At 28.4% G+C, this 14,651-nt stretch overlaps 1 protein-coding gene and 1 pseudogene across 2 annotated transcripts; both read right to left on the reverse strand.

Moving 5' to 3' along the window:
- Nucleotides 1-1,402: 1,402 nt before the first annotated feature.
- LOC125852753 (inositol oxygenase 1-like) lies at nt 1,403-2,696 on the reverse strand (annotated as a pseudogene). Its single transcript, XR_007445053.1, has 2 exons — nt 2,515-2,696; nt 1,403-2,260 (listed from the first exon to the last, which is right to left on the reverse strand). The product of XR_007445053.1 is annotated as an inositol oxygenase 1-like (transcript).
- Nucleotides 2,697-11,606: 8,910 nt separating this feature from the next.
- LOC125852754 ((3S,6E)-nerolidol synthase 1-like) lies at nt 11,607-14,353 on the reverse strand. Its single transcript, XM_049532452.1, has 6 exons — nt 14,086-14,353; nt 13,579-13,960; nt 12,649-12,867; nt 12,418-12,556; nt 12,023-12,265; nt 11,607-11,907 (listed from the first exon to the last, which is right to left on the reverse strand). Exons 1-6 carry the CDS (start codon nt 14,351-14,353, stop codon nt 11,614-11,616), a joined length of 1,545 nt encoding a protein of 514 aa, XP_049388409.1. The 3' UTR covers nt 11,607-11,613.
- Between the last annotated feature and the right edge of the window lie 298 nt (nt 14,354-14,651).

The following is a 14,651-nucleotide window of genomic DNA, read 5'->3' on the forward strand; positions in this document are numbered from 1 at the left end:
TAGTAAATTTATTATATTTGAACTTATCATAATTTTAGAATCGTTGGTAGAAATGTGCTTACTAGCTATGCAATCCCTTTTGTCTATAAGTTGATTTCTTATTCTTCAATTAATTAATTAATTTAATGCTCTATAATATTGCTTCATTTTATTTTGTATCTTGATATTTCGTTGTCTTTTTTAATTAAAAACCTTCTCCTTACATTTCTTTTTTAAATTAAAAGTCTATTAAAAACGACCTTTATACTTCACAAAGATAGGATAAATTTTGCGTATATCTAAATCTCTCAGGTTTCCGGATCTCACTTATAAAATTATATTAAATATATTATTATAATCGTATAGGTATACTATTTTACTATGAGTGGCTCTACTCCCTCCAAAACCAAGGTAGACGAACCATTGAATTCAAAACATTACTACGTGTTCGGGGTATAAATGTCTAAAAAAATAATTATCACCTAGCATTTAATTCATTTATTGACTTATCACCTACTTTTTGTTTTTATTTTTGAGGTTGTTCTAAACAATTTCAATCCAATTTATGGGCAGTGATATTTTGATAATTAAGAAAAAGCATGCCCTTTTATTCTTTAATCTTAATCAAATTTAAGTTGATTCAAGATTTTTTTAATTTCATATTACTAATAACCTTGTATTTTCCTTAAATCACTAGAAAATAAGATTGCGAAACCTTAATTCTATTGAAAAATTAGACGCATCATAAAACGATATCCTTTAATTAAGATAAACAACTAATCGAGAAAATGTACAAAAATAAATAATTCAAATAACCGTCATACTCTAGATTGTACACAAAATTTCCTTTAATTGTCAAAATCACATGTATTTAATGCATGAAAAGAACAAAACGTACCCAAAAAAATCAGTTACTACTAACTTATATTATAAACTTTTTCTACTTCGTCATTATATTCATATGAATAAATCTGATTATACACGACTATACACATATTATCGATTAGTGTTCTTCATAGTTGAAATTGGGCAACTCAAATAAGATTTTTTCTCTCTTTATTTTAATAGAATTATTTATATTACGTACATGATATATTATCAATGATTAATAAGATTTATTTAATACCAAATTTGAAACATATATTAAAATCGTTATATGTTGGGATTGAGAAATAGAATGTCGTCATATTAAAGCTAATAATGGTAATAATGACAATGAACACGGACACATAAAACTACACTTAAAGAAATATATTAATTTAATATGATTAAACCAATACACAATAAAAAAGTGGAATGAAATCATCAAATCATTTTCCCATTACTCTTTTTTTTTTTTTTGGGAATGAATTTATTCATGAAACAAATACATTTTCTTGAATGAAATAAAATACAGAAAAATTACATTTCAAAAATGATAAATATTTTTTTTGAATCGATCACCACCTTAGTTTTTTTGGGAAATACTTTTGAATAAGAGATAGATAATATGGCTTAACTTTTTCCACATCAATTCTAACATTGCTCTTACTATATAAATCATACTTGTTGAAAATATTGAATAAAATGAATGATAACGTATAACAAATAAAGCAGCATAAGGAAGTGTAGTACCATTTTCCTTAGCAACCAAATACATATAATCATCATGTCCCCATGACATAACAACTTTGTTAAGTCCACAACCTTGTTCATATACACCATTTTTTGTGTTATAAATGATGTTGTTTATATCTGGATTTTCCTTAAAATATTTATGGTGAACGATCGATTCATCGAAAGCACAACCAAGAGGGAATGTATCACCAACAACAGCCCATTGAGGAAGTTCACCAAAACTTGGATGAAGGAGAACTTTACCTAGGTCATGAATAAGGCCAGTCAAATGTAACCAATCTTCATTTGGATAATCTTTTCTAATAGCTTCAGCGGTTTGTAACAAATGTTCAATTTGTGGTTCATCTAAATCAGGATCACTATCATCAACAACATCATTCAAAAGTTCACAACAATCCCATATACTCATTTCAATTTTGTTCAATTTACCATATTCTTTTCTCATTTTTGTAACATAATCATATGTTTGGTTAATATGTTGAACCCTATAAAATTCCTCTACACTCTTTTGTCTTTCACTTTCTGCATTATAATCCCTAAATGATTGACCAAATGCATTTATGTTTGACACTTCAAATACTCCTTCATCAAAAATATGTTCATTGCCATTGAATGATGACACTTTTTTCTCCTCCACTTTCACTTGTAATCCAAACTCATCAGCCTGCTCATGAATAAGAAATAGTCATTTTTCTCAACAAAAAATAAAAATCAATAAAACTTAGCAAATAATGCAAATGGCATTTTCTAATTTCTTGCATGGTGCAATAGTAAGATGGTGCTACCCTTATCGTTTAGTGCAAATCTTAGCTCTGCCACTATGTTACATTATCAAGATATTTCATGAATGACTACATAGATATATAGCGTAAAATAATTTTATTATATATTTTTAGTGTATAGAAATTAAAATCTTACGTGATTGTATCTTGTTTGTCGACGGCTAAGAAGATCTTCTTGATTAGAGCTTCTGCATGAAACTTGAATACTTCTTTTGCTTCGAATTTGGGCAGTGTTGTTGGTTTTGTTCACACAAAGATATTGTGGAGGGAAGAGGGCTCGTGCCATTGCCATGATTAGATAATTTACTCTTAAGATATATATTTTGTAGATCAGTATTAGTTGGAAGATATAACAATTCGAACCTCTCTATTTATAATAGTATATATCTAGCTAGCTATCTTTAGATACTGTTTGGGAAAATAAATGTGTACTTGGTCATGATTTTTTTTTTTTTTTTTGATTTAGGTACTATTTGGAAAAAGAAATATATGTGTACTTCAAGAAGTTAGATCATGATTTTTTTTGTGTTCTTTAAACTTTTACGTTTGACCATAAAATTTTAGAGAAATTTATAAAATATTAAAAAAGTTATTTTATCTTCTTCTTTTTTATCACTCCATTTACTAATATAGTCTCAATTTTTTACTATTTTTCTTTTTTTACAAAAACTGACATACATGATAAAGATTTTTTAAAACGAAATATTATGCCAATTTTTATCACTTTGAAAATAAAAACTAGTACTACTCTCTTTTTGTATTTTAAAAAAATTACAGGTCTCACTTAAAATTCAACAAATAAACTACAAACGTTTTTTTCCCTCGTTCTCTCACTTCTTCATCTTCACAATCCAAGACCCTTCTTATGTAGTTTTGTTATGTAGTTAATCTGTAGCTAAATTAAAATAGTATAAGTTTTTTTTTTATTTAATTAGAAATTTTATCTGATACTAATTTCTTTTTCTTTTTTTCTAGTAGTGATACTTCTTTTTTTTTTTACTAAAGATAAATTGGCATAGTGCTACCCAAAAAAGGTACGTTTGTGGTGGTTGTTGAACCACCTAAAATAGGAGAGAATCGTAAATCAACTAGACAAGTTGATTAATAGACAAGTTGTGGTCCAAATGCTATCAATATGCACAATTAAATTGAGTCCTACTTTTTATTTTGCGAAAATAATATATAAATTGATTTATAACTTATCTTTTAGCTATACGTTATAACTTATCTTTTAGTTATACGTTATGACTTCTCTTTTAGTTATAAGCGCTATAGTTGCAAAGATAATATATTGTTACATTACATTATTTCCTATTTATTACTTTGTGAAAATAATACCCATAACTTATTTCTAATCAGAGGAGTAATAACATATTTACTTTTTTTTTTTGTTACACTACATTTGATATTAAAGAGTTCAATTCAAAACTAAAATGACATGGATTCAATTTTTAATCTCATGAATTTATTATATTTTTAAAATTATAGATTCAAATTTATTATTTATTATAATTTGAATAATTTTTTTACATCAAAATTATGTTCTGTCAAAAATATTGAACCCAGATGATTTATTATACTATATTCACCTTTGTAAGAACTTTTAATCATGTATATGTAACATTTCGGATGGGAAAGGGAAGGGGCTAGCCTATGTCCTTTTCTTATTATAGTAGTATCTAATAACTAGAATACTCGCGCGGTTAACATAAAAAATTAAATATATTCTGAAATAATTAGTATCATTACTTGACAAATATTTTAATAATAAATTAAACAATGCAATAAAAGAGAGGAAAATTAAGTTATGATTCTAATATGACCTATTCAAAGAAATTGCTAAAAAAAAATTATGCTACAAATTGCTGATAAAAAAAAAAAGATGAAACATAAAAGTTGATATGAAAAACTTGAGCTAATTGATAATTCAATCATCATAGTTTCATACTAATTAAAGTTAATGATTTATAGCAATCTTATTAGTTCAATCACAATCTACTCCATCATAAATTACTTCTCATGTCCCATATTAGTTGATCACTATACTAAAAATAGTTGTCACATATTAGTTGATCACCTTAATAAATCAAGAAAGCATTAATTGTTTTTTTTTTCTTCAAATTACCTTGCAATTAATTCCTTTTTAAAGTGTTTTGTAAAGTTTCAAAAAAGTTCTTAAGGGGTGAATTGGTAAAACTACCCACTTAATTATGATTTCTAAATATATGCGCGTAAAAAGAAAAGTCATCAACTAATATGGGACGGAAGGAGTACATGATTTTCTATTTGTATAAATGACTATATAATAAAAATAAATAAATAATGATTTCTTAATATTTGCACGTAAAGAGAAAAGTGATCAACTAATATGGGACAGGCGGAGTACATGATTTTCTTTTTTATAAATGACTATATAATAAAAATAAATAAATAAAGATATATGATTTCTTATTTATGAATTCTTAATATATGCTCGAAAAAATAAAAGTGAACAACTAATATGTGACGGAGGGAGTGCATGATTTTATTTTTATATAAATGACTATATAATAAAAATAAATAAATAGAGATATATTTGTGGTAAATCATGATGAGAGAGAATACATGAATTATATTGAACCCGATCCGGCTTCACTTCATTATATTTTTTCTCCATTTCATCAAGAGTATACATTTAGATGAAAGGCATGTTCTATTTAATATTTATAGGTCAAGAATATATTACATTTCTAACCATAATTAAATTGGTAAAATTCCACAAATTTTGAAGATTCATTAATACCATTGATTTAATCTCAATTTTATATTATTCAAAATATCAAAATTGTTGAACATGAATTTAATATGTTTAATTAGCCTGATAAATAGTAATCTTTTGAAAAATATGTCTTATGATTCACATACATACGTAAAATAAAAGGTAAAAGAATTTCTATTTTTTTAAAAGAAAAATTGAATATTTTTTTCATTGACACAGCAGCCTCCACATATTTAAATATCAATAATATAAGATTTATTTATTTTATCTCCAAAAAGAGTAGACTTCTATATTCAAATATTTAAAATATAAAAATATAAGATGATATTAATGTGTATCTAAATTTGTAGGAAGTATTTTCTTACTGAATTTGAAAAGTACTTTTCAAAACTTATTTACTTAATTAATTAAGATTATGATTTTATTTATTTAATATAATCTTTAACTAATTAATTATGATTATGATTTTATTTATTTAATATAATTTTTACCTTTAAAATTTAAATAGGACATATATCTCTTATCTAAATGTATACTTGATGAAATAGAGAGAAAAGATAATGGAGACGGAAACTGAATCCTATTCAAACATATTTCCTCGTTAGTTAATAATTTTAGAAAAGAAAGGTCAATAGTTAACTTGTTAAACAGATAAATAAAATAGAAAAAAATACAGAAGAAAAAGGGAAGAGATAGAAAACATTAAGGAGGTCACTATTAATTTTTTTGTTAATGGCTATTCAAGGCTGCAAAAGTAATGGAGGTGTGTAGATACCATTTTTTAAAAATGATTGACATTACAATATCAACAATTTAGTAATCAACTACCTTCACAATACGAAAATATTATATATTTACTCTACGCATGAATTAACATATGTTTCACAATAAAACTAAAAAGTTACATTTATTCGGAGACAGAAGCTTATAAGCAAACACGAAAAGATGAGGTGTATTGAAAGAGACTGTTTTTCTCTTAATCAGATGTCTAGTCGAATCTTGAGTATGAAAAAACTCTTTAGTAGGAAGTGCTCGCTCCAAATGGAGCCTTACGCATTGTGAATCCATATATAATCAGGCTACAATCTGGAAACCAAATACAATTTAAAAAACCAAAAAATATATAAATTATAAGAACATTATGTAACTTTGCATGATAACCAGTGGCGGCTCTATGCTTTGTAAAATAAGGCTTATGCCTTAGGGCCCCAAATATTGGAGGCCCCAATTTTTATGAAGAATAAATTATGTGTTAAAAATTTTATAGAAAAAATGGATTATTTATGATAAAAAGTATAATATTTAAAAATATATATATTATTTTAACCACTTTAACATCTTTTGTACTTTGTTGAAAGAATTAATAGTGAAAAGTGTTGATCAAAGTGAATTACAAATTCTTTTTTATTTGTTAAATTTTAATTTCAAGCATTACAACAAGCATATTAAAATGGGGTATACCAAGTCATCAACTTCTTGAGATTCTATGGTTCTAACTCTTATCTTTATTTAATATTTGTGAACTTATTACTTATAGAATTATGTTAACAATTCATATAATAATTACCTCACTGAAATGATGTTTTTCAATGTTGAGTTGATAAAATCTTACTTAAAACTACGAGTAATAATTTTCACCTAAATAGTGTAAGAAAAATAAAATTTGAATAAGTACGTAACGAAATTTGTTTATATTTTAGGCCTCGAATTGAAATTTCATTTTAGGCCCCCAATTACGTTGAGCCGCCGCTGATGATAACCAAAGTTCAGACGTTGTTTTCACCTTCACAATATTTCATAAAAATTGATATAATTTCCATGGGAAGATCTTTTCAAATCATTTTGAACTTCCTGCCAAATTAGACAATATAAAGTTAGACATCTTTTCTATTAACTATTAGAACAGTATTAGCAAATCAACAAACCCAAAGAAATTTATAAAGAGAAAGAAAAGATTAATGGAAATTAAATAATTAAGTATGATTTTATAGGACCTTAATATTTTGGCTGTTGAAAAGCATTAATTCTGAATTTAGAATGGTAAATGATTTCTCCAATTATTATAGCCTTAATTTGAGGAAACGGCTAAGGGCTACTAATTACAATTAAGAATTGGAATTTTAAACGGTATGTTTTCTCTTTCTTAAACTTTAATTAATTTAAACCCATTAATTATTATAGCCTTAAATTGAGGAAATTAAACGGTAACGAATTAGAATCAATTTAGGTTTGAAAATAGGGAAAAAAATCCTCCAAAAATATGAGAAAATAGATAAATAGGTTTCCTGATCATTGGGGCATGCCATATTAGTGGGCTGAAGATCCAGCTTTATATATAGATATAGATTGCACAATATCTTTTTTTTTTCCAATAATGTATTTATGTAATTTTGCTTTTTGTTACTTCATTTTTCTATATATGTATCTTGATATTTGCTTGTTAATTACTCTCCTTGTTTAAAAAAATGATCTAGTTCGATTTGGTATGGAGTTTAAAAAAATAAATAAGTTTTTTTTAATTTTGTGGTCCTAATTTAAAATTATCAAAATATCCTTTAATCTACTAATGATCTTAAACATGTCACGTAAAAAGCTGAAATTAAAGTGTTTCCATAAAAATCATTCTTTGTTAAACAGACTAAAAAGAAAAGTAGATCATTTTTTTTAAAACAGAGAGAATATTATTTTCTTGCTACCTTTCTCCGTGTAACCGTCACGATCCAAAACTGGACGTGATGACACTTGTCTTATCCCACCAAGACAAGTCATCCTAAAACCCAAAATATAACAATAAACGTAGAAGTTAAACAAGAATGAAAGTCTAACATTATAAATTTACGCGGATAACATAACCAACTTAATTAACTAAACCCCAAAAATCTGGTTGTCACGTGTACAAGCCTCTAATGTAATACAACAGATTAAAAAAAAAATAAGTCTCAATGTCATTGTTTCCAGAATAGAACAAGATCATGATAAAGGAGTAAGAGGTGTCTGCTAGGATGACAATCAGCTACCTCAACATTCTATATAATAAGCCTCGAGTGTAGAAGGGGAGAAAGAGTAATCACACAGATCCGGGCTTGTAGCCTACACAAGTGTAGAAGCAAGAGAGTGAGTACCAAACAACACGGTACTCAACAAGCAAACCAGTAACTCAAAGTAAGTAAGATAGATACAGGTACTCCAAACACCCCAATCGAACCTCTTCAACTATAACCTGCACCGAATCACCCCCAACCTAACAGTTCACAGTTAATATATCACAAATACCAACACTTCAATGCATACGAGTCACCAATACAATCCGAAAACGACAACACATACACCTATGTCAAATTCCACATTCTAGAGCTGATGAAACTGACGAAATTCCATTATGAGGTTCGAAATTCAGATTGTTACCAAATACCATTTCTAACCACTTTAGACCTTACAAAACTCACAACTTTTCTATCAAATTTCAAAAGCAACTTTACAAACTAATCGAAAATGACTTTAGGCAACTATTGAGAGCGGTAAAACGGTAATTTTACGAAAATTTTCAAAAATAACCATTCTAGTCATTACATTCTTCCTAACACGAAAGTCTATAAAAAATAACCTTTATATCCCACGAAGGTAAAAACAAAATATGCATTCATTTTATCCTCTTTAGACCTTACTTGTGAAATTCCATCGAATTTATTATTGTAAATGTGTGTGAGTGGCTCTCCTCCCTCCAACACCTAGGTAGATGAGCCTATTATGGTCACATATATAAATTTCAAAATTTAATGTCTTACACGTTGTTCTATTCAATAGGGTCTACTTCCAGCATGTACCACTAAATTCTTTATCACAAAAAAGAGTCCCAACATTTAATTCATTCTCACCTACTTTATTAGCAGTGATATTTCGATAATTAAGAAAAAACAACCCCTTTTATTATTTAATCTTAATTATTTTCTTTTTTTTTAGCTAATCACCCACCCTGACTTTCACTTTCTGTGATAATGGAGAGTATGATATAAAAAAAATTGTTTTGCTATGTTAAATTTTCATATTTCAACGACCTTTTAAGATATTAACGGTCAGATAAAGAAGGTTTTTGCGACTTTTCATCACTTCTTATTTACTGTTTGTTATGATGTATTAAAAAAAAATAAGTTTTGCATAATTTCTAAAAAAAGAATATTTGTTTACAAAATACCCTTCACACTTTTTAGCTTTGAGAAACGTAAAATATTTTGAGAGGGATTTGTTGGGTAGTTATCTGTTATGTCATTAATCAATCTAATGCATGTGTTGAAACTTGAAATTATTTGTATTACTAATACATGAAAATTCATGATAAAAAAATTATACCAAAAAGATACAAAAATACACAAAGTTAATACATGTATTATTTCTAAGCATAGGGACTAAAATAATATGAGACAAAAAAAATTCTCTTAATATAACTTGCTAAAATTAACAAATAAAAAAAGTATATTTTTAATATAGGGACCAAATAAAAAATAAAACGGAGGAAATAACTTTTAAATATAAAAGACTATTAATTTCTTAACTTTTTTCTTTATGTTTGATTTCTTAACTATAAATTAGAAAAACAGTACCAAGTAATAAGGAGTAATAATAGATCTACTTTTTTTTTGTTATACTACATTTGAATTCAAAGAGTCTAATTCAAAATATGAATCACGTGGATTCAACTTTCTATCTCAATGTTAAATTTATTATATTTTTCAAATTGTGAATTCAGACTTATTATTTATTGTAAATGTAAATTTAATTAAATTATTATATCGAAATTATGCCCTACAATAAATATTGAGTTCAAACCATTGATGTCATAATGCTACATTCACCTTTATAAGAACTTATAACCACATAATATATGTTGGTTGGGAGAGGAAGGGGCAAACCCATGTCCTTTTTCTTTTTATTAGTAGTAATATTTAGTATTACAAACAACCTCTTTATCCCGTAAAAATAGAAATACAATCTGCACAACATCATATTCTCTTTGTTCCCACTTGCAATAGTACTTATCAATATATATATTTGATATTTTGAATTCAGACATTATTATTTGTGGGCTCCCTCCAAACCCTAGGTAGATGAAGCATAAATGTATAAGAGTAATTGTAGTGGTCATATGAGCCTCTCTACCTCCACGAGGTAGTGGTAAGGTCTGCGTACACTTTACCCTCCCCAGACCCCACTTTGTGGGATTTCACTGGGTATGTTGTTGTTGTTGTTGTTGTAGTGGTCATATGCATAAATTTTAGAAGTAAAATCTATATATAAAAGTTCTTTTCAAATAGGGTCTACTGCCAGCATAATCTATATATAAAAGTTCTTTTCAAATAGGGTCTACTGCCAACATAATCTATGGTACCACCAACTTGTTTTTTGTCACAAAAAAGTTCCCCAAGAATTAATTTATTTTTAATTGTTGACGAATAGTGTCACACTAAATGTATACAATATCAAAGAACTACATAGTTCAAACATATTCTTAGCACCCTGTATGAATCAATTAAGGAAAGTATTCGGCCAAGATATTTTCTTCAACAAGGAGATAGAGATCGAATAAGGGTGTCAATTGGGCCGACCTGTTCGATTTCGGCCCAGTAAGACCGGTCCGCTAACGGCCCGCGTCCAGTAAGCCCGGGACCGACACCTGATCCCCTTACTTAGTGGACTATGCCGGTCCGGATATATTTTAGTAAAAATTAAGCAAATGACATGGTATAAGAAAGAAATTACTTCCTTTCCCTACTCTTTCATTAATTACCAAAAATCCCTTTTTTTAGTGTTTTTCGGATACATAATATAGCAGTGTGGATACTTAATATAGCAGCGCAGATACTTTAATTAATAACGGGCGGATACTTAAATTATTAAGTTGTTAGCAACACAGATACTTAATTAACGGGCGGATGCATAATATAGCAGCGCGGATACTTTAATTAATAATGGGAGGATACTTAAATTATTAAGTTGTTAGCAGCACAGATACTTAATTAACGGGCGGATGCATAATATAGCAGCGCGGATACTTTAATTAATAACGGGCGGATACTTAAACTAATAAAGTATCCAATTAAGTTGAATTGGGGGAAAATAAGGGATTTTTGTATTTTAGTAAAAGAGTAGGGAAATATTGAGAATAGGTAAAGAAGTGTTGTGTATTTAAGTAATTTTTCCGGTTCAGAGCCCAGTAAGGCTGGCCCGCGTCCGGTAAGCCTGAGACTGACACCCGGGCCCCTTACTTAGTGGTCTGGGCTGATCCGGATACTTTTTGCTCAGAGCCCGGTAAGGCCGGCCCAGTAAGAGACCGATCGACAACGCACCGATCTGGTAAGTAAATTTTTGTGTGACGATATCTATGATTGTAAAATTAAGGAATGAACAGTTGCAACAATCATGTTCAATTTCTTTTGACAATTTTAGATTGTGATGCTTTGTAATCAAGGGCGAGAAAGAAGTTCACATTGATAAATCACCATACAACATAGACTTAATATATTCTTGAAGGATAGGAAGGGATTGGTTATCATCATAACTATACATAAGAGGAACCATTCTTGCAGAATTAAGAGAAGCTTTTGAAAATGATCTTGAAGATGGACTCATTAGATGTAAATGTTCCTTGTTGAGTTTCTTCCATTCATCTTCTATTAGCTTAATCACATGTTCTCTTGCCAATTCAATGGAAGCATCTTTGTTTTCCTCCATGTAACATTCTATGTATGAACCATCTTTTCCTTCTTGATTCTCATCCTAAAGATAGAATAAAATTATAAAGATAAAATGTTTTTATTTGAAAATAAAAAAATATGTCACATAAAAAAGGACAGATAAAGTATTAAAACAAACATAAATTTATTTATATTACCTTTGCACTTCCAAGATCATCCCAAAGACGAAGAATCATGGCCCCAGAAGAAGACATGGATGATATATCCTCTAAATGAATATTAGAGTTTACACCAAGTCCTAAGATATAGAACATGTGAACTAAGATTGTACCAACTCCAGAACTAACAAGTCCATTCTTTACGTACTCATTTGTTGATGGCACCACTCCAGCAGCAAACCATTTTGCTTCTTTTAGAAATGCATTGCACAAATTTCCCCACTAAAATTCAAAATATAATAATAGCAACAATTATGAGTATAATAATATATAATAAAGTATATATTGAGAAAATAATTCATTTGTCTTATTTTATATGACATATTTTAGTTCAAAAAAGAGTGGAACATCTTTAATATATGTATATATAGTACCGTATTCCGTAGATTTTGAGTGGGGTTTTGTCCATAGATTTTGTAGACATTATAGCCAATGGAATTAATTGTATTATAAAGAGCCTTGTAAGATGATCTCATGTATTCTGGTAGGTCCGTCATGGCGCTTAATTCCCACCTAAAATAATAATAGCCTTTAAGGTTATGAAACAAAAAAAAAAAATAGCGACGTTTTACACTATCAGATCATTTTAATCTCAAATAAAATACCTATTGACGGCTTGAGTGAAAAGGGTTAACTCTTCAATAGTCCCATAAACATCAAAGATATCATCAATGACATAAACAAAAGAAATACATTTTGCTAGCTCAATTCTTTGTTGTGACATTCTTGGATCTTGAAGGACTGCCATTGGCCAAGTATACCATTTTAATGGTTGATCTCTCAAAAGCTTCAATTCTTCAGCTAAACCAAGACTTTTCCACCACCTATGTATGTATACATATATATCACAAGAAGATTAAATTGTTTATATATATATAGTGATAGTCTAAAGATTTTGTATATTATATATTAACGGAATAAAGAAAGATTTGAATCAAGACCTCCAATATTCTAAATAGTGAGAAAGACATTTTGATATTCAATCGAGACCTTGTAGGAACTTGTGATCAGTAGGGGCAGAGCTAGAAGTTTGGGTCTGAATTCGATTAAATCCAATAACATTTGCTCAAATAGTGTGTTAGTATTAAGAATTTTATTACATATGGATAAATATTAAGTTTAGAACCTAATTTATTAACACTTGAAATCGTCATTTTAAATTCAAAACCCATAAGGTTAAAATTCTGATTTTGTCTCTGGTGATTAGTGCTTTTAAATTGATTGTAGCATGTAATTTGTCTTATTTCAGGTTATTAATTCGATTTTTTAATAACCTATAGCTTTTTAAGTTTAATTTTATATGTAAAGATAGTTAAAGGATTTTTGCAACATTTCAAGTCCCCTAAAATGAGATCAATAACCTAGAAAGTAAAATAACTTACCTATTATAATAAGTTAAAATATAATGGTGGTATCAAACTCCTTTATACTCTATATCAGTATAAATAAGTTAAATGCTTAATTATAGGTAATCTGACGGTGTAAAACTCTTATATTGTTAGTGTATAAAAGTTAAATTCAATTAATTAATATACCTGGAAACTTGAGCCAATTCATGTTGATGTATCTCTTTTGTTATGGAGTAGTCCATATTTGCCAATTCTTGTAAGGTGCTTCTTCCCCATCCATTAATTCCTTTAAAGTTATTGATGAAGCTTTTGGCCTTGCAACTTGCTAAACTCTTATGGTATGGATACTTCAATGCTTCTTTAATAATTCTAGCTTCATCACATGAGTCACTATTTGCAAGACATGCATTTAGGTGATCACCACTAAAATTTGCAACTTCATCAAGTATGTGTTCACCTTCTACACCAAGTTGTGATGCTTCATATAAACCAATTAATCCATTTACATCTTGGCTAAGGTTTAATCCAAATGTCCCATCATCATTGTTCTTGAATTTTTTAAATACATCTGCCCAATGCAATATAAGGTTGTTAGATTAAAATATTTCAAATCGAGGATTAACTTTTATATACAATGTGAATGTAGTACTACAATAATTTGGATATATTGGACTTCAATGGAAATCCAATTACCTGCTGACACGTGGTAACCTTCTTGTCTCAAAAGTCTGAAACAAAGTGAAATATCATGATGGTTTTGATATTTGTAAAAACAAGCACTTTGCTCATATTCCTTTTGTAAAATTGATTGAATCTCTTCTTGAAAATGGTGTTCAATTCCCATACGTTGAAGTGCATCCACTAAAACAAGATTGTTAGTACTGTTTATTTGTGTCCTTAGTGCATACTTTACATCCTTCACAAGTAGTCCAAATTTGGTACTATTGAATCCATCCTGCATTAGTAATTAAGTATTTTCTTAGTATAAAAAAAAAACAAGAATGGGAAAATACTATTTATGGTGCATCTTTCCCCTTTGTATTAGTAGTAAGGTTATCAAAAGAATTTCTCATTGGGTGGTTACTTTGCGATATTGTGTCAATTCAAGTTCTGAACTTGTGCAGATTTGATTTTCTCTTAGATCTTGAGAATTCTTTAGTAAAGGCATGGCTTAAGGGACAAGAGATTTTTCAACTACTATTATAATTATACAACCTTAAGGAATCGAGACTAGTCTAATAAGTTACTAGCTTTATAGT

This window comes from Solanum stenotomum, unplaced genomic scaffold (genome assembly GCF_019186545.1).
Source record: "Solanum stenotomum isolate F172 unplaced genomic scaffold, ASM1918654v1 scaffold4961, whole genome shotgun sequence".
Classification (NCBI taxonomy): domain Eukaryota; kingdom Viridiplantae; phylum Streptophyta; class Magnoliopsida; order Solanales; family Solanaceae; genus Solanum; species Solanum stenotomum.

Bases quoted from the DNA above. Each gene is read 5' to 3' on its own strand.
- LOC125852754 (XM_049532452.1), bottom strand. From the start codon at position 14,353: ATGCAGGATGGATTCAATAGTACCAAATTTGGACTACTTGTGAAGGAT. The intron at 12,557-12,648 runs GTATTTTATTTG...TTATTATTTTAG, and splicing joins TTCACTCAAGCCGTCAATAG to GTGGGAATTAAGCGCCATGA. The intron at 11,908-12,022 runs GTAATATAAATA...TTCTATCTTTAG, and splicing joins ATGATCTTGGAAGTGCAAAG to GATGAGAATCAAGAAGGAAA.